We start from the raw sequence: 24,089 nt of genomic DNA on the forward strand, positions 1-24,089 counted from the left end.
AATGGCAGGAAGCCATAATATATTAAAACAGTAGATTAAAACAAACAAGAACACTTTGGATCATATTACACATCACTTTCCTCACGCCTGACAACAGGAGAAATCAAAGGCAGTAAAAGACAATCGTAGACCATAATGGCCTAATAACTCTGTGATAAAAGTACTTGTGGGAGTTGGCTGTGCGGCGCCCAGCGCAGCCGCAGGACGCGGAGCCTCCCGGAACCGCAGCGCTGCACTCAGGAGCATTACAGCTTAAGTGCTCGTTTAAGACTTCCTTGAAAATGCAGCGCGCTCACTTGAGAAACCTAATTAGGCCTCGATTGCGAGTGATGTTCACACATTATGGATCATCCTTAAAAGTGACAGGAAAAGAATGACCACGGCTCTGGGTGGTGCGGGACGGCTCCCTCTCCACCCCATCATCCCGGGAGAGAGCCCGCCCTGTCCCCCCAGGGCGGCCCAGGCTGATGGCACCCGCAGCGAGGGACATGGATGGGGATGGGGGAGCTGCTGGTCCTTGGGCCGCCGGGACGGGCCATCCCTGTCAGGGTGGCCGCGCTGAAGGGACAGGGCCGGCTCATCCAGCGCGGGACATGCTGAAAGCTTCCAGGGGTACGAACTGTGGGCACAACCCTCTGACTCCCCACGCGCACGCCCGCAGCCAGGCGAAGCGCGGGTGGGACCCCAGACACCCTCACACACAGGCAGACAGTTCAAGAGATTTAAAGCACCGGCTGCTTCGTGGTACTTCTTGTGCCCACTAACACCCCACGCCGCTGCTCGCAGGACGACGTTCCGACCGCCCCTCTCCCTCCGAGCTGCATCCATCAGCTCTGCGGTTCCAGCCCTTCCGAAGCCCTTCTGGCACCGCATTAGGTGCCCCGGCACCTCGCCCCGGGAGCGCCGTCTGGGGAGAGGTTGCTGTTTATAATGGCTTTTTCCAGACGCTGCAGCGTAGGTGCAGCGGTTATGCTTTCAGCTCCGCCGGAGTATTTCTGCTCTCGGCCGCTGTGTCAGGTTTTCCTCGCCACTAGGGAGTGTAAATGTGCCTTCCCATGCATTTCTGAGAGACCCGGGAAACCTGGCCATAAATCAGCAGGAGGTAATGTCGCTCTTTAGTACTTTGTGGATAATGTATTTTGACGTCAAGGTAATGAGACAGAGGTTTGACTTCCAACTCCGCATCCTTCGTGGTGGGTCTGGTCCTGGGAGGCAAGAGCCCTCGCAGCCGTCCTTGTGGCCACCGAGAAACACCCGTCACCGCCCGGCATCAGCTCCGCCGTGTGTTGCAAAATGCAGCGAGACATCCCCATCCCCATCCCCGTGACATCTGGCCCTTCTCCCTGCCCCGTGAGCGATGTGATCGCCGGCACAGTCCCCTCCTCTGAGGACAACGGCAGTGACACCTTTAGCACTTTCTCCCCATGTTATGGCCTCATGATCTCTTGGCCTTTGGGGTCGAGATGTCAGCGGGCAGCCGCTGCCGACGCAACCTCTGAGCCCGGGGGGATAAAAAGCCACGCGTCCCAGAGACGATCCATCTCCGTGCAGTCACGTAAAGGACGCCGTTCGGCCAGGCCAATGGAGGCAAATTAAATAACCTTCTCCTGGCACTTACTGATGAATGCGAATTTAGCAGGAAAACAAAAGGCAGATTTTAGACCTGGTCCAAATTTACAAATCCCTGTGCTCCACACGCGAGAGCAGGACTTGCCTGTGAGGGCTTGAAAGTTATGAATTATAAATGTATCACTTGTCCGGTGCACCACGGGTTGCATCGCTACAAGATGAGTACTTTTCACCGAGGAGGAAAGACAGCGCAGCCTGCGCTGAGCAGAGGCGCGAGGGCCCCGTTGGCAGCCACAGTTCCGCCAGGAGGAAAGCAGCAAAGCGGGAAAGCAGGTGGACACGTTACCTCTGCAGTTACCGACAAACAGACGGGCCGTTTCCTTGGACTCTGAAAACGCAGTTGCAGCGGGTTCCCTGGGGCTGCTGCAGGGAGTCGAGCTGCCTTCTGTGAACAGGAGGTGAATATTCCTCCTCCCGTCCGTCCAATACAAAGTGACTGCATTGCCAAGACGATCCCATAACTTCCCAGGATTAGTTCAGGGAAAATACGCACCGTGCAGCCGTTGTGAGCCCACAGCGCCGCCCATCGCTCAGCCACGTCCCACAGACGCCGTCGCCGCTGGCCCCAGCGGGGCACCGAGGCGCGTGGAGCCCACCCGCAGCCGCAGAGGGGCGAGCGGCTTCCCCAAGGTCACCATTCCCCACACAAATCTCAGCAGAAACCAGCAACAAACTGATTTACCACTGAGCGAGAAGTGGCCAAAATCAGTTTCTCTGCCACAACTGCGGCAGAAGGACCATCGCTGCTGCTGAATACGGAAGAGCTGCTCTCTTCGCTCCCACATCTGGGAGCTGAGAAGGTAACAGCCAGCAGGTAGGCGATGGCCACAGACAAACTGATGTTTGGCAATTTTTTACCCTACTACAGCTTTCCAAAGGGAGAGTGAGCCAACACTTCCACAACATTAGACAGATTCGTTTGGATTCAAATAAACGTGACGCTGCCTAAGTTTTGCCATGCTTAGCCAGCCGCACCTCCGACCAACTGCGAAACGGCAAAGCTGCCGGCCGAAATACCAGAGGAAAGAAAGGAAGCAGAATCACCACTCTCCTCCGTTCTTCCCATCTTCCATCCATTCGTCTCCCCCATCACAGGCTAGTAATGAGAGCTCGCTAATGGATCAGCTTAAGCGTACAACAATTCTCATCACTGTTCTAGAAAATAATCAATCAAGCACTTAATTTTTAACATAAGAAATAAGCTGCCTAGAGACTTTTAATAGATAACGGAATGAATTAAGTCACAGGTGGGATTCAAATCTTTTATTCACCATCTTCTCGAGCCCGTTTCTCCAGAAAGCCAGCGAACCCCCGTTCCCACAGAAAGCAGACCGACATGCTCAGCTCCGTGCTCAGCACCCGTGTGGCTGCACCTCGGCGTGAGGAAAGCTCACCACGCGCATCTGCGTATTTCATACCCCCTTCCTCATCCTGCAGCGTCACTCGGCATCGCCCTGGACATCGAGCGAGGTGGTGGCAGACTGAGCCGAAGAGGCAGCCCCAGCCCGAACGTGCTCATCTGCAGGGGCGCAGACTGCGCCTTCGAAACAATGGCTCAGGCTGAATTTGGCCCCTTCGACAGCAAACCACAAAGGCAGGCACGGCTCCCCGAGCCAGAGGTAGGGCCGTTCCCGTGTGAAAGCCTCGCTGTGCCATTGTCACCTCCACCAGGGCGCAGTTTGACTGACCCTGACGTTCCTTACCCCGGGTGGGGAGTCACGGAGGTGAGGGCAGCGTGAAGCTCTCAGGCCCAACACCGTGCCACCTGCTGAAAGGTTACGCATACAGACACTCCTGCGCGAGCAGAGTAAGCAGCTTTGACTCCTGGGGACATCCGTTTCCAAAACCACGCACAAATGCCCAGATAAAGCTGCTGCTCACAGAACCTCATTAGTGAGCTCTGCCCATGCGCGCGCAGACCTGACCCTGAAGGGCCGCGAGCCCCGAGGGCTGAAGTGCCGTTATTTCCCCGGAACCCCAAAGGGACTGACCCCCCACGGCTTGGCTACTTCCAGCAAGGAATTTCGCACACCAGGACCAGAGCGGTATGTCTCCGCGGGTGCTGAGCCCCTACACTCCAGGTAACACTGGTCTGCTTCCTCGGCCCAAGCCGAGAGCCGCGCGCAGTGGGGGTGTTCGGTGCACGTCTGGAGCGTTCCCCCCAGAGGCACTCAGAGCCTGAACCTCTCGCACACAAAGCGCATCAGCGCTCTGAGGGGGAACCATCACTTCGCAGCTCCCCGCGCACCCAAACCACAACACTGCCCAGCGCACGCCCAAACGCTTTTGCCTTCTGGCGCAGAGAAAAGGAAAGGAACAGAGAGGACTTCAAATACCATCATAAAGGGCTCTTACTGAAGACACACAGCCCAGTTATTTCTTCCAAAAAAATTTAATTGAAATTCCAGCTTTATGGCAAATGACACACAGTAAGATTATACAAATTTTTTGTGTTACATTAAATGGAAGTCCTTGTTCAATCCCAAATACACGTATTGGACTAAAAGCAAGTATTTGTACACATCTGGCATTAAAAAAATAAAAGGAACCTCTCTCTCTTGCATCTTACACTTCATATTGATTTCCAACTCTCTGGGTGTGGTAGAAAGGGAAAATGAAGTGAGCTTTTAGATATTCCCAGGAAAATCCCAGCCCCACTGAATTCGGCTGTAACACCCCCTTCTCCGGGGGCAGCAGGAGGTTGGCTCACAGACACTACCCACACACCTTCTAACATCACAGCACCACTTTTGGAAGCTATCACGTTTTCTAAAATGCAGCCAGAAATAAGAGAGATTTTATGAACTCCAAAAGAGAAAAACATTAACTAAACAAAAGAAGAAAAAAGCAAAAGTTGCAAAGAGTTAAATCAGGAGCACAGCCTAATCATGAGCAAATTCTTCGAATCATTCCATTTGCAGACACCTTTACTTCCCACTTTACTTTCCTTAGGACACCAAGGGCTCCGTTTCTGAACTCCTCTATTTTTTAATCAATATCCTCAGGCCAGAGCTGCACAGCGCTGGGCCTGCCAGTGTGCAGCTCTCCCTCCCCAGCTCTCATCCCTGCTGCGAGGCGCAGTCTGGGCCGTGCAGGCGTTTGCCAGCCTGCCCTGCCATCGGCAGGGGGGAGAACGAGCAGCCTGGGCAGGGCGACAGCGACACCGCACCGTCCCCGGAGCCCCCCCACGGCTCACGTCCAGCCTGAGGACGCGGCTCTCGCCAACGAAATCTTGGGATACGACGCTGCCTCAACACATCACTTCAGCTCGCTTCCAACTGGTTGCTTTTTGTCAGGGCATATGTAAACGACAAACACTTACAAATGAAATGAAGTACTGCAAAAGGAGTGTAACTGATAATGAAAAAATCAAACTAGATTATTGTCTGAGGAGCAGAGCCTCCCAGATACTGACGCTTCCATATGCTCAGATCAATTCAACCTGAGCAGAAAGCGCTCAGGACCTGACGAGACTGGGTCCTGACTTTGTAGCACCAAATGGTTAAAATCTGCCAGATGGGCAAACTGAATGCATAACTGTGGGGTTAAGACTGCAATCTCCCAAACGCAGTGGCTGCACACCACTGCCAGTGCTGAAGAAGAAGGCACATAAATGGATGGGATTCATCTTTCCTCATGTTAGACAAGTGCAACATAGCTAACTACCTTCAAATTAGTCCACCACGCTCCCTTCACGGTCAGAGGCAGCAACGGAGTGAAACTCATCCAGCCCGTTGTGGGCACCTGCTTTGAGAGATGAGCAATTTCTCAGATTCGTGTATTAAACCAATCTTTGACCATAAATAGTACCCGGGAAACCAGCTCAGATCAGAAGCATCTAAAGTAAGGTCAGATGAATTCCACTGTTAGTCAGCATAGTCAGAAACACTCCCGAACAAAAACCCCAGGATTAGAAGATTTCAATGGCAGCAGAATTCCCACTATTACCAGTCTCGGTTATCTTGATTTCTGTTAAAAAGATTAGGCAGAGTTGCTAGCTAACTTGCTCAGGTAGTTTTTCAACAGGCTCTCGATGCTGCTCTAAGACAAAATTATGTGTGTTAAATAGCAGGACAGAGTGACATTACACGATCTGTTCAGCAATATGAGGAACCCGCCCAGCTCTACGAGACGAGATCCATCTGCTCAAAGCTAGAAAATTAAGTGATTTCTACATTATGGTCTAATAGCAGCAATAGGCTTAGTAATTATCTCACTTGTGGTTAGCATACTAAAAAGTGAATTTTAAAGACCTTTCATAACTGGGGACAAACGTAATGCCTCATAATTAGCGCCGGCTAATATATTCAGTACTCTCTCCAGTACGGAAATAAAAAGCCAATCTGTATTTATAGCATCACAATGTTCACGTAAAGTTAACCTTCAGCTGCCAGCTTCAGCCACACTTCTAAACGTGCCAGTCACAACCTGGATTTGCAGGTCAACATACCCTTCAGCCGGTAGGAAAGAGGTCTAAGTAGGAAGATTCTACAAAACAGGCTGTTTTCCACAGACCCCTAAGTGTCAAACAGCGAAACAGGAACAGAGAAAGGAAGTTCGTTGTCCAACGAGAGATAAGGCCAGTGTTCCCTTCCCACACATATTGCCGACATTTTTACTCATTTGACGTTGATTCAAAGCTTTTCCATGGAAATGCCACCCTTCCACGCCCACGATAACCACCGGCTCCACCTGAGCAAGGGCGGGAATCAGCTTTGCCGCACAATCAGTGAGCAGAGACCGAGAACGGAGCAAGACAGGGAGAACAGAGGTCCCAGCTGCTGGCTCCCTGCCACTCAAACAGGCGCCAGTACGAAGGGGCAAGGAAGACTTCTTCTGCTAAAGCAACGAGGGACAGCAGTAATGCAGGAGGTTCTGGCACTGAAGGAGTTTAAGTCTGGCCCGCCATAATCACACTCGGAAGCTGCAGTATGGCAGTGGAGACGCGGCAATCAACTCCCAAGACGTATTAGGCCACAGGCCCTGGCGAGGCTGTACAGTCGGATTTACATCGCTCCGTGGCAGTACTTGGCCCGCTGGCTGATCGACACAGCATCCATTCATTTCTTCAGTATCCCACGTTTAATTCTTTCAACATCAAATAGAACAAGAAAAACCCCTGCTATACCAAGAGAGGTCTGTTTTCTTTTTAAACAACCCCGACCTTGAAAGATCAGAGGTTCAAACTGTTTGTGCCTCGTAATTACATAAACAAGTAAAACTGTCTGAGCAGCACAGCATCTGCTTCTCAAACATCACGATTAGCTGAATCACCAATTTACAGAAAACAACCTGCATCGCCGAAGTACTGGCATTTCAGTGCTAATTACGTGAAGTAAACATTTATACCCATGAAGTCGACAGCTAGACTAACACACATGGCTCAGTCCCACAGAACACTGTCACAGCTTTGCTCCTCCTTTGTCCCACCCAGGAGGAGAGGGCCCTGTGCGAGAGGACCACTGACTGAGGTGCTGCAGTACTTCTGCCCTGAACTACTTCAAGTGCTGAGCTCAGGCGTGCTGTGTGGCGACCAGCCTTTCGGAAAAGGCCCCTCCTATCCCAGAACTAACCCGGACACCAGTCCCGGTGCTGACAGCGAGGGAATGCCACCCTAAAAAGGGTTTTTCACTCTACAAAGCTACCACTACTTAGGAGGGGATTCATCAGTCCTGATGCACCCAAACGCCTGCCAAAACAAGCATGAAGTTTAGCTGGGTTGCGAGCGCATGCTCCCGGCCCACGATCAGTGCCAAAAATCTAACAGACAAAATTTGGCTGTTGACAAAGGTATGCGTAAGTACACAGCTGTCAGCCTGCGGGGCTGCCTGCTCTCGGGCATCTGCCATGTAAATGACTCCTGACTTATCTTCTCAGCTTTAAATAACAACATCAATTAAGCCAGATCAATTGTACCTACGGAACTCCATAGGTATCCCACAAAACCCACAGCACTGCGGCACAGTAGAAAGCACAGCGCAGATCTATAAACCTCTGGAGAGCAACCCTGACTTCCTAAATTTACTTAACCAAACAGAGAAAGCCCTTTTCAATAATAATTTTTAAAAGCCGTTCTGCTTAAAAGATAAACCAACGTGTTTCCATAGATGCTGCTGATAGCTGCTAGATTTGAAACATACACAGTTTGTTTCAACTTCCACATCACCCAAGCAGGCTTATTCCTTTCGTTTTATGCTCGGCAAACGCAGAGGCTTTCCTGCAGATAATGAGAGTGTTTTTTCTAGAAAATGTAAACAAATCTTGTGCGTTCTACTATCCCAGCTAAGCTTTCACTGGAAGTTTCTGGCAGGAGAAAAAAAAAAACAAACCAAAACAAAGCCTTATCTTTATGTTCTTAAAAAACACACACATTATTTAAAAAGCATTAGAAGTCACTTGATCTTCAAACCCATCTGAAAAATCACTCTCAGAAGAGACAATCAGTGACTACGCTGGTTATAGTGTATCTTAAGCATAAGCAAAACAAATAATTGACCTGGAAAGCTGAAATCAATGCACTCATAACAAAACTACGTACAAATAAATCCCTGCATAGGAAACAGAAGCTAATTTGTAGAAATTTTTTTTAAGTTTTTCAGTGCATACTTATGGGCTTACGCTAAGTCCAATCAGAATCAGATGAAATGAGATCTTTTCACATCTCAGAGGATAAACACCTTATTTTCCTACTTTCTACAAACTCTTCTCAAACAAATAAAACATAAGAAAAAATAAACCAAAAAAGTCAAGTTCTCCTCACTAACACGAGGTTAACATCACAGACCACCAGCCTGTAAGTACGTAACAGCAGAGAATTTGGTCAAGTGGTTTCTCTCCTGTGCACTGCTTCACCAGGGTGATTTTCCTCTACAGTCCAGCAGTGGTCTCCTGGAGCGCCCATCACAGCTGTTGGTTGGTGAAGAAGGCTTTTGTCTCCCTGCAGATGGGATTTACACAGAGCGGACAGCAGAGAGTTAACTGCCTAGAGCAGACTTCATTCGACTGGATATGTGAACAGACCAAGTCTGCCAGAGCCTGAAAGACAGTTAATTAAAAAACAGAAGTGAGCAAAGCTATCTACATAAAATAAAAAAATGCTTTAACATGTGTCACACTGACTAGTGAGACTGCCAAGCTGCATATCCATCAGACCACACTTTTTAAGCACCATCCCCCTTTATTTCAGGGGAAAAATCCTGCTTGAAACCTGCATTGGCACAGTAAGAAAAATATTTAAATACAAACCTGTTTTTTCTTTCTTGTCAAACCAAACTTCTGAATTATTTTTTTTTAAAAATAACCCCCACAAACTGGTGAAAGAAAACACCTTGGCGTATACAGATTAAAGTAGAAGGGTTTCCATTTTTGCTCTTAAACTCAAAATACTTTAGAACTACCAGAAGACATTCATAATCTAGTAGGAAGCACACAACTGCAAACTTTTACAACTATTGCAACAAAGAAGATACCTTGGAGAACAGTGGATTTCCATTAAGAGATTCCGCTCTTCTGATATTCTCAACTCCACACTGAATCAAAAATAAAGAGAAAAGAAGTTAAATCTGTTAGATTCTTCACTAGTTAGACTTCAAAATCTTCCTTTCTACTTCATGCAGAAGTTGTCCCAAAATGATGGAATTAAATGCAATATCACATTTTTTTCGAAACATGAAAAACAACTATGATGCAAAATTTCACTTTGCTGCCAAAAATTCAAAGATTCTTCTTAGTAAGGATAGTAGAGTTAATCCTAGAAAGACAAAATCCCACCTGCTTTGTGTTGCTAAAAATTAACTGGAGCTAAACCAGTTCAGAGTAATTTTCAATTTACAGGAAAATAAAATTTGCATATTGCAAAAAGCAACTACAAAGCAAATTTCAAAACAGAAAAAGTCATTTCAGAGGACCACCATCTCATCAGTCACAGAAACTACAGAACACTCACCTCATTCGCTAAAACTTGGGCATATTCAATATCCAGTTCATAAAGTGTTTCAATGTGGTCACTTGTAAATGCTATGGGGACCAGCAACATGTTCTTCTTTCCTCTTTGGCACAGTCCTTTAATGGTCTCATCTGTCTGTGGTCCAAGCCAAGGCATTGGTCCAACCTGTAAGAAAAGGGGGAGGGAAATAAAGAAAACACCCTCATTGAATAATTCTTACAAAGAACACCCACGTTTTCTTAAGCAGGACCACACAGGCCAGATTACGTTTCAGATGGAGTCAGTTATTTGTATTTGTCTGCTTTTGATAGCACCTCTCACTTTCTCCCTTAATTTTTTCATGAAGACATACCGTCCCATCATTTAAATCTCAAAGAAACCGAACCTGGGCTAGCCTAAATGAGATTCTCTTTAAAATAAACAAAAATGTAAATAAAGGTCTACTGTTTTCAGTTCAATAAAACCCTGACCACTACTGCACAGGGTTTACCTGCCTTTTAAAGTTACCATTCTGTAGCAAACTGTCCTTACCCCTTTGCTATCCATGAAGTATTCCATGCTGATGTCCTATGATATGCAACTTTAAGAACAAGACAAGAATGGCATAATATGGGTAATGCCTTTGAAACACAAGGTTACTTGTACTTCGTAATTCTGATAAAACTTATTACTACTGCAAATAGCAAGAAAGATAAGTAGTACAAAGTAATGCAAGCAGTCCTGGTCAAGAATAATGAAACCTGTCTGGATTAGGCTCGTATTATTATAAAGAATGCCTGTATCACAGTGACGACTTCGGAAACATTGCTCAGAGATCCTCAAACAAGCAACACCTCACACCAGTGAGTGCTTGATTCCTCCTTCTGACAGAGACAAATGTCAAACTAGATGTTATGAGATCTTAGGTTTTCTAATGGACACATCAAAAATCTTTAAGTGATGCAATATACAAAAAAGGCAAGAAACTGTGGATAGAGTATCTGGAGAGACTGAATTCAAGTAAAAGATGGGGATTCTGTTCTAGCAGAAACACTTGGTGGAAATGGGAAAAAGGCACGGAGGTTATGATCTTCTTAAGCTGGAAGATCATAAAGCTCTTCAGGTGATGGAGTTTACAGTGGCAGGCGGCTTTGCAGCTTCCCTGAGCACATACCTTGGACTGCCACACAAGCCTGTAAGGGTTGGAGTAGTTCAGCTTCTCCATGACTCTCTGGACAGTAGCTCCCACTTCTTGAGGATACGGATCACCACGGTTCACTACCTTCAACACAGAAACACCAGACCTTTTTCTTCCAGTGAACATGTCTGGGCAAAGACTGCCTAAAGACTGGGAAAGGCGAGCATGCTGTGCGCGATATGGCTGTGCCCAGGATGGGCTATATCAAGCGCTGGGCTCATCTGAAACAGGGAGGAAAAACTGCATTCTTGCCCAGCAAAATTCACGATGAAGCTGCTTTACCAGAACATCTACTCCTCCTTCTTCCCGTGATAAAAGATAAATTATTATATCATTCTATATAGATACAGTAACATTTTTTAAAAATGCTCCAAGAGCCACTTCACTGCAGTCGCTGGGGGCTGACAGAGGATCAAGTCATTTATTGCCACCTTGAAAAGATTTTACTTTCATTCCTTCAGGGAAAGCATTATTACTGCTTTCTAGAGGTGAGAAAATAACCAAGTTTTCCCTTCCATTACCATCGGGGTTTGAGCTGGCAAGTCCGTGAGGCCATGAAAGCAGCCATCCCGAGCCTGACCGAGCCCAGTGCCCCATCTTCAATGGTGGCCAACAGCACAGATCTGAGTGAGGGTGCAGGAGAGTAACCACAGCTCACATGCCTCACCTTCAGCTCCGTGCCAGGCTGCCACCTGCAACTCACTAACTCACCTTCATATTTCTCTTTCATATTTGCCTGGCACTTCCACAGCTGTGGCCCTACCCCGCATGCCCTTCCATTCAGCCCAGCCAGCGGGACTCTGGTCTAACAATGACAGAAACGACCTGACGCAACTCACAGACATGGGCAGCGAGTGAGCCGAGAAGAGGATGACAACATCTTTCCTTTTGTCGGGTGGAAACAGGTTCAGTTCCTTCTGTATGTGATCGGTGAAGCACTGTTCAGAAAAAAAAGGTAGCAAATCTTGAAGCAGAAACACTGAGAGGCATTACATGCTCTCAAATGACCCAAGACAGGCAGCTTCGATGTTCCGGGATGCCTTAAGAACTTCAAAATTCCTCTTGCGATATGGGTGGGGCAGTAGTCAGAGACGGCACGCATTACACACTCTCAAGTATACATTATCCCACAGTGCCCAGTCCCAACACACCAAAGGCTCCCGTGAACTTTTGGTGATCCCAGTGCTTTTAAGATGCTGGTAACAAACTGAAAGAACACAACCAATACAACGCAGCTCTCCTCTACCGTTTAAAATAAAATTCGGAGGGCACATGTGTGCAGCTGCTAGGGCAGAGGGAGAGGGAAAAGGTGAATGCGCGGAGTACAACCATCCTCTCTTAGCAGCCCTATTACACTTAGACTAAATTTGAGTACATACATGTGGCATCGGGGAAGACACCTCTGCGAAAGGTGTCCCCTAACGGACTGTTGAGGCAAGTTTGAGACAACTCTATTCAAATGTACTCAGAAACCTCCACCTTGAGCTCAGCTGACGGGAGAGAACATGGGAGAGATGGACATCTCTGTCCATCAACACCTGAAATGTTGTTGGAACTACACAAAAAGAACAGGGAAATACCTCTGACCCATTTCCTCTGAAAAGGAAGGGGCAATAAGGTTTCCCTTAATTGCTCCTGCCACAGCCAGTGCTGTGCCTGGAATTACCTCTCTGCTGCCAGATGAGAATCTGACAAACCAACACGATCTGTACGTGTGTCAACCATAGAGCTGCTCTGAGCAGAAATATGGACTAATGACCTCTAGAGGTCCCTTCCAGCAAATGCTGTTTTGATAATATTACTGGGCTTTTAAAGCAAGATGTGCATGGTGGTCACTTTCACACACTATCATGCCAGATAACCATCCTTCTCCTTGAATTTCATACCCAGTAGACAAGACACATTTCATTACCATAACTAAGAAGTACCCTCAACTTGAAGCATTCCTTTTTATTCTTCTCAAGTTTTGGTTTTTTTTTTTAAGAAAGTATATAAACACAGCATAAATCAGCACACAGCATAAATCAGCAAATAGGCTCATCGTCTTTCAGTACATTCTATAGCTAAATGCCTTGTAAGCTTTGTTAGAAGCTAAGACTTGATCTAAGCAAAGTGTTTCCTCAGAATGTTTCTGTTGCTTAACATTATACTGTGTTTTTACTGGTAAGAAATATTTATAAAAAGGAAACTCAGTAAATATCTGTATTTACTTAGTTCTTTGTTGTTTTAAAGTCAGCTGGCAATGCAAAGATACCAAGTTTCTCCTACGTCAACGAATCTACGAAAACGCCGGGGAATGCCAGTTTGATGACATATCAGACCTGCTCAGTTCACACCTCTCATTCTGACCGCTAACTTCAAAGACTCTTATATAAATCCATACCTGAATAAGAAGGGGGTGTGTGGGCCATCGGTCAATTATACTCCACTTCATCTTTGGCTTCTCCCCCTTTTTATTATAGTAGCGATAAATGGCATTTAAACTGCTTCCTGAAACGCAGAGAATTAAGAGCATAAGTTCAGCCAAGGCATTAACAACTTGTCAGGTAAAAACAGTTTTGTAGCAAGGTATTATAATATTTTAAAATGCCACATATTTAAAATGCAACTGTAAATCAGAACTGAGAGCCTCACATGGGAACAATTGTATCAAAGTTCATACAATGTACCGATTATATCAAAGTTCATACAGTGTACAAGCCAAGAACAATTTGCTAAACCATTGTTTAACTGAAGAACAATTGCTGTAGTTTCCACGAAGAAAGCTTGCTCAGTTGTGATCCTGAGCCTTCAGTTCACGTTATCTCACAATAACAATGGTAACATAAAGCTACCCTTAGTTAAAAAGTTTATACCTAAAATTTGAAATTATATTAAATACAGAGGATCTTGAGTTGGCAATGAAGGCAACAAAAGGGTCACTTTGAGGAAGACGGGAGAGCTTGCACTGACACTCGGCATGCTCCCTCACGGCTCGCAGACACGTGCCTCTGTTCTCCTCTGTCCGTGCCCTGCTCCTGCACAGGCACTCACCTGTGGTAGAACAACTGTACTGGGGGTACTGCGTGAAAGCGATAGCCCTTTCAATGCCATCTTTCTCCATCTCTTCAATTGCTTCTTCTGTCAGAGGATGGACGTACCGGAAGCCAATGTAGTATTTGTGAGGCGCTGCCAGCCAAAGGACAGGAAAAGAAATTGCAGAAAAAAACCAAGAACTCAATAACACATCGTTAGTAAGTACAAATTACAGAATCAGACAGACTGAAACTACCGAAATAAACTTGTCGATAATTTTCTGGCTACTTTTCTAAACCACTGTCATATAAACACAGCGTTCTTTGGCCAGGTATTTTTCTCTTTGCTGCTATTAGAATTTAAAAGTGATTTATACTATTGCTTGCTTCTGCAGGAAGCATCACTCCCCTGCTTTTACTTAGTTTAGCTGAGGCGTGGCTTCCAGACTGTACAGAGCTCTGACATTTCACTGAGCAAGTTCCGATTCAAAGGATGTATTGGTAAAAAGTGTCGCTATGAGGTGCTAAATGAACATTACTATGCCCTAACGCAGATCACAGCTACAGACTGAACCCACTGAAATCAGAAATCACATGTTTTAAATACACCAATGTAATTAAAATACCAAAACCGCAGGAAAGACAAGGCTTTCTTCATTCTGCCATACAAAAGCAAACACATTGTTTAAGCAGTTTGCACACTGGAGTTAATTTTATTTACCTAAACTTTCAAATATAACTGGGTTGCAATTTTGTGTGCCTGCACTGAGATATTCTGCTCCACAGGGAAAAGGCCCTGCACCTTACAAACATTAGCTGCCTATAAGGCATTTCAAGAAAATCAGATAACTTTATCCCTTTCACGCTCCAGGTACCAACAGAGAAGTCATCAAAACAGGATGCTTTCACTGTATGGAGGATTCCTATGCCTTTGCTGGATCAGGCCCTCAGTCCCAGCACTGCAGGGGTGTTCAGGCAGAATTCCCAGGTACCAACCGTCTGCTCCACACGTCCTCCCTTCCTTGCCCTCTAATTTCAGCTTCCGCAAAGGCCTGGCTCCCTGGCATTTCCTTCACCTTTTCCTTCACCATTTTATGCAGACGTAATTCTATTTCACTTCTTTCCACTTCCTTGCTTCCACTTAATCACATTAAAAAACAAAGCTAAAACCAAAACAAGGGGAAACCGTCGTTTGATGCTACTGCTCTGGTCACCATCCTCAGGAGAGAAGATGCCTTCCCCCATCCTGCTGAGTCTGCTCCGTTTGCGCATAAACCCCCAAGGGCTGTTGTTCGGAGCAGGAGACCACTGGTACTGCATAAGGGTCACGTGCTCTTTCATTCCGGTGTCTGGGTGTTTTTCATAGAAAACTTCATGCCTTTAAACACTTTATTTTGGAGGCAATACTATTGTCTCTAAGGACAACAATTTAGGTTTTTCCATTTTCCATCTTTAATCTTTTGGGTGTTGGCTTCAAGGTTTGGGGAGTATGGTTTGGTTAGGGGCAGGCAGGGAGGGCAGGTTTCTTGTGTTGGTTTTACTTTGTGGTTTTTGTTTTGTTTTGTTTTGTTTTTTTAAGTAGAGGACAGAGGTTCTTAGAAGAACAAAAGCAAAGTTTCTTTTTCAGGGTTTCCGGGTCACTAGCTCTGAAATAGCATTTAACAGGTTTCTGAAGGAAGCAGATGTCCCGTCCTTGGTCTCCACTCCATACATTTATACAGGATTCAGAAAACAGGTTCAGTCAGCCCCAGTTCTCTGCAGGAGGCAAGAGAGCTCCCAGCTGGGAGCCGCAGCAAATAATGACCCAACTTCAGGAGCCCCAGGAGCCAGTAACCTCATTAACATTTTAAAACGGCATTAAAAACAAAAGTCTGACTAACCAGAGGAAAGACAGTAGGAGTTTAACCTGGGAAAGGACACGCTAGGAAAAAATATGGCCAGCTTGGAAACTTCTTGCAATACTCTCGCAGTATTGTGTTTTGTCCTGCATCACAGGCAGCAAAGGAGAGATTTTCACATCTGTATACATATTCACTTTGTTGTCACAGTTAGAGTCAGAACTGCTGGAAAGAGAGTGACATCTCCTTCCATGAAGAGCTGCCAATCTAAAGAAATAGTGTGGCCTGCTCATCCTATGAGCTTTCATTCTGCTGTCCAGGGAATCTCAGCTAAAATTGAGCTTGTAAGAAACACTGAGAACCATTACAATTAAAAACACTAAAACAGCAAGATGTGCCTTCTTAAAGTATAATTACCATTGCAAGACATTAGCCTATTTGATGCCAGCACTAAAAAAACAAACCCAACAACAGAAACACCCCTATCACCGTGTTTGTGTGATTTATTCTTACAGACTACTAAGCCTACCCAACCCCACTCGCTCACAAGGAAGAACTCTTGTTCATTTTCAGACAGCTGCCCGTAACAATAAAGCTTCATTTAAAAATTCTATCCTTCCCAGATAACATGGGTGAGGCTATTATTTACTACTTTGTATTAGTCCCATTGCTGAAGTGTAACATGTCAAATGTATACTACATGTTAGCAGACCAGTGGATTGATTAATTTACGCAGGAGGGAACTTCACAGGTGGTTATTGATACTGTCTAACATGAGCTCTTCACCAACTGCAAATACACAGCAACTATAAACTCTATGCCTCAAAAGTCTGGATCAAGGTAAAACAACTAGGCAAAGTATTTCTCTGCCATGTATCTGAAGCCTTACCACCACAACCTGCGAGTTACTCATTACCAGGGCTCAGTGCTCCCAAAGTGCTACATGTGAGCACACGATATTCCCAAAGGTGTAGCTCAGCCCAGAAGCACATCCAACTGTTTCCAGCTATTCTGAAGCAACCCGGGCAGCTCGAAATGCTTAAGGAAATGTTTAGCGCTCAATCCAGTTGTTAGCAATGGTTAGCACGTTCGATTTTTAAAACTACAGCTACCTTTAGGTAAAAAAGGAGGTCTCTAAACGACTTATCAGGTGTAAGAACTGCACAGAGGAGGGCGTGACTTCACAGAAAGTGGTCACCAGACAAAAGCAAGAGGGAGTGGAACACTGCGAAAAGCAGATAAACTTTCTAAGCTTATCTTCGGAACCTGTTGCAAGCTTGACCCTTCAGGGGCTACTGCTGCTAAAAACCACTACTGCCTTGGATGCTGCAGCCCGGCACAGTTTTGGCTTCAGGCTTTGACTATACCTGCAGGGACCACAGATGGAATTAAGCTAAAGTAGCATCTGTGGAAAAAAGGATCAAACATCACCGAATGAAGGGATCGGCGACACGTTCCACGATGAAGGAATGAAATAAATTTGGTTCTAGCCTTCCAAGAGCGCTACTTGTCACCTTCCAGAGCCTTTTACCAATCTTCTACCTCTAGGCCTTTTCTACCGAAGTCTGAAGCAGGTGCCACAAAGAATTACAAAACAGCTAGGATCAAATAACATGCATTGTCAAACATGGAGGGGGATTCCCTGACACACCAGCACCACATCAGCAAAGGTCACGGACGGAAGGCAGAAGGAGGTTTGCAGCACCACACATTGTAAAGCTGCGGAGCTGAAGAGAATGGAGAGCTCTCCTCTTTGGCTTCTCTTACTCCAGCAGTTTTTCTATTGAAAATGTTGAGTGTTCCTATTGGAGTGGCAGGATAAGAAGTATTCTCTGTAGCCAGCACATCAGTGAGGAATTCAGCAGGCAGCTTAGTGATCTCGTTAATTCCTTCTACTAACAAAGGTAGTCTGCTGCTTCAAGAACAAAAAGCATAATGCAGAGAAATACCTTATCGGAACAAAGGCGACCCCCAGATAGGTCATTTCAGACAGACCAGCCATCATGCCACTGTTCCTCCTGGCTTTTGTGAAAGCAGTGGTGATTCACTGTCTTTTTTTGTCTGTCCCATGAGAGGCAAGACACGGAAGATGGCCATCACTGTTGAGCTGCTACATGAATGTGGAAGTTCAATTTCTAGTGCTGCCACTCACGTTTATTAACACCATGGTTTTAATGTCACACAGCAAGAAACTGTAGCATAAAAGGTACTGTAAGCAAATGACCCATTACCTTCACTAAGCGGCAGAGGAGAAACAGACTTCCAGTTCAACACAGCTGCTAAGTGAGCAACAATACAAGCTGAAGTCAAATTCAACTAACAACCAATTCGAAAGCAGTTTAGTTAAACTGATGCAAATTCCACCATGAATACATTTAACCTGGGTGAAAAATGACTCATGTATCAATTTGGTTGGAGGTTTTAGGAGAGAGATTGAACACTGCTGAATCACAGCAAATTAACACTATGCGAATGGCCACAGTTGTCTGTGTTTGCACACCTACCCCACCACAGTTGCACAGTAAAACGTGTTAGCTGAAGCCCTTGGTAAAAGGGCATTCACAGAAGTGTCTGCACCGTTTCCCATCACGCTAGCGCTACCAGGTAGCTTGGCACAGGGTAAGCCATACAAGTCACAGCTCCTTGCTGTGAGGGAGCTAGGTTCAGAGAGATTCTGGGATCTGGAGAGAGGGGAGGGAGGCTAGATGCACCTTTCAAGCTTTCTTATCGCCAAGGAAGAACTGGCAAAGACAGTATCTACTTCCACCCAAGGCAAACCGTCAGGCCTTATCTCCTGCTCATGTCCTCCGGTGCGGCTCGCTGCTATCACTTAACCAAGCCCTGCAACGTTCAGCTACAGAACCTTGTCTTTTCTTCCAACTGACCTCCTCTGCAGTTCTGAAATCAAGCCTAATTGGTGTTAGTTCTTTTATCAATTACTAATAGTTATACATGCAAAGTTCCAAAAGCTCTGATTACATCCAAGCAATAACCGCAGAGGGACATTTCAGAGGAACGAAAAGACACCTGCGGCTTTGGAGAACAGTCAGACTCCCATGCAGTCACCTATTCTTTAGGCTCAGGCTGGCATAACAAAGGCAAATACAATGAGTTTTACAGCGTCACGTTCTGGCCCCAGAGCTGTTCTGTATCAGACAGTCCCTGAGCAGCACCCTGGCCGAGCTGGCGCTGAACAGGGAAGGGCACTTGGAGGGGGCAGCAGGAGCAGGGAACGCTGCACCCTCCTCTGAGCCCTAACTGCTGGCTGCTGCGGGTGTGCGGCAGCCGAATGACACCATCCTGCAGTTAGCTACAAGGAGCAGCCATGAGAAGGTGCCTTTGCATTTCACAGCAGGAGATCCCACCCCCCTGTGAAACTCAATAGCACCAGCGCGCAGATCACAAGCGGCCAGGAAACCCTAGCTCAACCACCGTTTTCTATTCTGTGTGTGCACCCACATGCGCAGCCTAAGAGGATCGCCATTCCCCGCTCTACTTCTTTATAAAAGGTAGCAGAATTACATGAGATTGTACTGCTGCTGCCAACAGTCACAAATCTCCACCTCTGAACACCCTTCTCCCATGCCTGCCTTATTTGTTCACATGAAATGCATTCCCCTCTCCTATCATCTAAGGCTCAACCACTTGTCTTCAGTGTAGACTTCTTCAAGCTCAAGCAGGGCTTATGGGGCAAGGTGTGACACACCAACGGAGACTCCTGTCACCTGGCTTTAACCATCTGAAAATAAGATACTTTGTTCATCACAGTCATCTAGATTTCTTCCCATAATGAAAGGAGAGAAGTAAGTGTACTTTTAGAGGGTGACCCCCCCACCTTTGATAATGACCTTAGGATGAACAGAATCACTTCCTCTCCAAGCCCTACTCTCTCACCGTGAAGGAAGGAGCAGAGGTCACCAGCTTAGGCCATATGCCCGATTTCCTGAAGGCTGAAGTTACGCAAGATGAAACATGCCAACAGCATCTAAGGGCGGACTTACCCAGGGCAGCTTTCAAGCTAATTACCTTGGGCACAGACAGAGGTGGCAGCTGGACCACAGCACATACTGGATCCGGTCTGAGAAGGTGGGTAAATATTTGGTTGTTGGCTTTTGGTGCTACACGGTGTTACTGCAGGCTGAATGAGTACCGACAGTACTCTCCAAAATCACAGCCATTCTCCAATGCAGCCACAGAAGTGATCACAGCAGACAAATACACTTGCATGTGTGGGAACCCCATGCTTTTGCAAGTGCCTAGTTTTTAACAAGAAGTTCTGCAACACCTTTGTCATAATTTCCTAGCAGGACTGAGAACACTGTTAACACTCGCCGTAACAATGGAGAAGCAAAAGCTGCTTTACAAGCATATACTTTCAACACATGAAGTAAAAGAAACTTCTAACAAGCCCAAAAGAGTAAAGAAGTACCAGTGCGAGGAGACATGCTGTCCAGCAGTTTCACCATGCCTTCTCCCTGCAGCGCCGTCCACTTCTTGATCGGTGATCCACCTCCAATCCTGCTGTACTGCTCCTGGATTTTCGGTGTGCGGCGTTTGGCAATGAACGGTGCTAATTTACTAAAGCATGCAAAAAGTACACATATTAACATCATAACCCAAATCACCACCCCCTTGTTCAAATCTCTCCACTGTAGTTGGTTTTCTGTGGCAATCTCCCCAAATTACAGCAAACCGGCATAGCATGGCTTGTTTAATGTTCTATTGCATCACCCTTCCCAAACTAACTAGGTGATATGAAATCACGATTTGCAATCAGAAGAGAACGATTTTGGCACGCCTATTTCCAGAGAATTATAACACCATTTCTTGCACTGACTGGTTCCAAGATGAAACAGTCTTAAGAAATGCTTATATGAACAGAAGTTAAATGTTTGAACCTACAGCTAAGACAGCAACACCCAACACTGACTGTAATGCAGGAGTTCAAAGCGTTTCTCACTTTTGAGCTGGAAGCGTCATTAAATCTCTGTCCAGGAAGAGACGAAGTAAGAAATCATGCACATCATCCAGCCGTTCTGGACCTCCCATGTTTAACATCAAGATTCCTGTTTTAGGTTTCCTATGGAAGCAAGAGATATTTCAAATCCCAGTGCTTTTTTTGTCATTATTATTACAAAACAACCAGCTTATCCTTCTGCATCCTTCTGCAAAAGCAGCATCCTATTTAGACGCTCATCCTGCTTAGGTAAAAATGTGAACTACAAGCTTGAATAGCCAGAGAACAAGTATTTACATGATCTTTACTGTTTTTAAAGAAAAAGTAATCACTTTGCAACACAGAGTTTAACGGGAGAAAATTATCTCGCAGCTGAAGGCTGTAAGGGAGGTTATAAAACAGGGTCTAAGGAACTATCTCAGCTGAACGCCAGCTGTAGATTCCAACCCAAAATTCCAGACAAGCAGCAGCTTCCACAGAAAACAGATGAGCTACGCACACAGGTCTTTGTCTTCACTACTTTGGAGACACATCACATCTCCTGAAGCAGTAAAAGCAGCAAAGACCCATTCTACACATAAAATACGCACAGGGTCGGTTTTGCTTGGGTTGTTGGGTTTAGGGTTTTCCACAACAGGTTTTCTATCTAGGTGGTGCAGGTCCAGCACACTGTTTGAAGGACAATGTCCCTCCCAGCACAGCAGAGCGGAGCAGATGGCAGTATCAGCTTTTACAGAAACGGCTGCTGATCACAACTCTCACCCAAGAGGTGGATTTCCCCGTCGAATCGTTCCCCCTGCCCAAGGGAGCCCAGTGACCACGACCTCTCACCTCCTCAGCAGACAGAGCTGAGGTCGCCCGGGGAGCTTTGCCCTCCTCTTATTAAAGCCGAAGTCTTACAAAGGGGCACTAAGAGGAGCCTAGGCCTGCCCCGATGGGTCCGGACCTCAGTTTCCATTCCCCTCCTCCCGGCGCATCTATCAGGAAGTTGCCGAATAAACCCCAGGAAGCAGAGCCTCAAATAATAATATCCTACCGTTTCTTCTTCTATTGCTTCTGCACTGCCTCAGGCCTCAGCGTGGGCCACTGCCTCGCTGCATTCTGCAGAGAACAAGGCAGGCCATCCTTGCCCACGGAGTGGGAAAACAAGAGGCTTGGTGAATGCAGCCAGCCAGAGGAAAGCAATTACACATGCACAAAACCACTAGATCGAGCCCCACAACTGCCATGTTTTACTACCTAACCAGCTTTGCTGTGCAAGTAAAGCAGCATACCGTATCAGAGAGAGACAGAGGGCGAGGACAGCAGGTCACACCCACCCAGACCTCATCACAAACTTACCGCACTTCTGGCTGAATTTGAGGTTTTGTGCTTTCTGTCACTGCGGCTGCAGTTGCCTGACCTCTCCATCGTACCGGGACCCTCAGCTGACTGCTGCTTTTTACAACTGCAAGAAAGATAACAGCACATTGATAACCTTGCACCGGGCTGAGGGGCCTCTTCACCAGATAGGCACTAATCCCCCAACAGCTACATAAACACACTTGGCAGTATCACGCTGCTTGGCGTTTTCTCCCTTAAGCTCCAGGTCCTGGAATCAAAGAAAGTCATGAAATGGCAAGCTTCTGCCTTTCTTTAAACACTCTGTATACTAACAGCTTTTCAGATACCAGGCAGTAACCTAAAACCAAACAAAAGCCTCACTAATCTTTAAGCTCCAATCATAAGTCCAAAATAAGTGGTGACAACACAAGAGAAACTACGCAGGGCTGACACGCTAAGGGAGTAAGTATGTCAAGCTACCTAACTCGGCATGGTACAGACGTACCTGGGCTAACTCCAGAAAAGCAAAGTATTTCCACACCACCTCTACAATCTAAGTTAGGCATTTGTTAATTTAGAGTCCCCAGCAAACTTCAGCAACGCAGACCAGCACCTGCGAGCCATAAGCACACAGCTCCTTAGCTTGACCCTGAGCCGGGTACACTAAGAAGCAATTTTAGAATCCATTTACCCAGGGACGCAGACAGCCTTCTTTCTCACTACCCAGCTAGGCAGCTTCTATTATTCTTGGATTTCAGCATCAGCCAAAGAAGAGGATACTTTACTTCCCACATGCTGGCTACAGTCTGCTTTTTCAAAAGGATGCTTTGTTTTCCATAGGAGTTCATAGTCATTACATATTTTTCAGTGCAACAATAGTGTGAATTGCCCAACATGAAAAAAATTGTTAAATTCTGCATCCCCAGCTCTGCAGCAATTGTTTGGTGCGACACTTCCCTCGTCAGTCTGCAGGAGTTCCAGCAGCAATTGAGCCCCAATAGCGCAGACCTCCTCAGCAGCCGATACGCCTGCTGAGAAGAGTGTCTTACAGTTCACAGGTCCCTAATAACATCCTGAACAGATGCTGAACGCCCTCAAAACCTGCTGAAATCAATGACAGCGAAAAGCATCTTGCAAATCCAGCTTCTTACTCGGGATTAAGAATGTGTAGCTGTGGATGCCTGTGTCTGCAGTGATATAAAAGGCTGCAAACTAAAGAACTTCAATTCAAGCATCGCCGATACCTAAAAGACTCTTTACAAATATTTATATTCTTCTTCCAGTTCTTAGGTTATTACTTTTTGAAGCACTGACACTATATGTTAATTACATAGAACAAGAAGAGAAGTTTCAATGGCTGTATTGATCCTTCTGCGCTATAAATAAATACTGGAAAGCATTTGTTTTACTTAAGGTGAGGTCTGGGCACATTTCTATCTGCACCATAAAGTACATGACGCAGAACGCACAGGATGTGCAACGACGACAATTCCGGCTTGATGTAAGGCTGAAAAATGCGTTCTTTTATAGGTTTTAGAAGTGGCGTTATTGTAGTAGCCCAACGAAACTGGTGGCGGGAGCGTGGCCGCACTCCCAGGGGTCTCAGGCCCCTCTGCACGGCTGCCAGTGGGCAACACCTCGTACTTCCAGAGCCAGGACAAGAGCTGCTGCGGCAGGAGCACACAGAACCCACCGCACACTGTGAAAAACGCAACACATGCCGGTGTGTAGGGAGTACAGATAACACGCGCTTGCAGCATTAGGACCAGAGGAAACAGCCTCAAGTTTAGGACGGATATTAGGAACAAATTCTTCCCGGAAAGGGTTGCGGGGCACTGGCGGAGGCCGCCCGGGGCAGCGGCGGAGTCGCCATCCCGGGGGTGTCTGAAGACGGGCAGAGGTGGTGCTGAGGGAGGCGGGTGAGCGGTCACTTGGCAGCGTGAAGTTAACGGTTGGACTGGAGGATCTTACAGGTCCCTTTAAGAGGACCCGAGCGGGTTCTGTGACCCGGAGGGCTGTGAAACTGACTTAAAACCGCCTTTATTATTCACACCCCCTCACCCCGCCTGGCCTTAGCTGGAAAAGGCAACCTGCGAGTTGTTACACAAGCATGACTTTCACACAAACGCTTTCTAAAAAGGACAGTGCCTCATTTAAAATTAAACTCCTGAGAGGAAAAAAACCAACCAAACAAACAATGAAAACC

At 46.4% G+C, this 24,089-nt stretch overlaps 1 protein-coding gene across 1 annotated transcript; it reads right to left on the bottom strand.

Annotated features, from left to right (window-relative positions):
• Window positions 1-9,056: 9,056 nt before the first annotated feature.
• Window positions 9,057-20,677, bottom strand: FECH (ferrochelatase). The gene is made up of 8 exons (XM_009882033.1): window positions 20,564-20,677; window positions 20,033-20,181; window positions 13,785-13,919; window positions 13,135-13,241; window positions 11,591-11,689; window positions 10,728-10,835; window positions 9,575-9,739; window positions 9,057-9,158 (listed from the first exon to the last, which is right to left on the bottom strand). Exons 1-8 carry the CDS (start codon window positions 20,659-20,661, stop codon window positions 9,078-9,080), a joined length of 942 nt encoding a protein of 313 aa, XP_009880335.1. The 5' UTR covers window positions 20,662-20,677; the 3' UTR covers window positions 9,057-9,077.
• Window positions 20,678-24,089: the final 3,412 nt, after the last annotated feature.

Source organism: Charadrius vociferus, unplaced genomic scaffold, assembly GCF_000708025.1.
Source record: "Charadrius vociferus isolate BGI_N301 unplaced genomic scaffold, ASM70802v2 scaffold743, whole genome shotgun sequence".
NCBI classification, from domain to species: Eukaryota; Metazoa; Chordata; class Aves; order Charadriiformes; family Charadriidae; genus Charadrius; species Charadrius vociferus.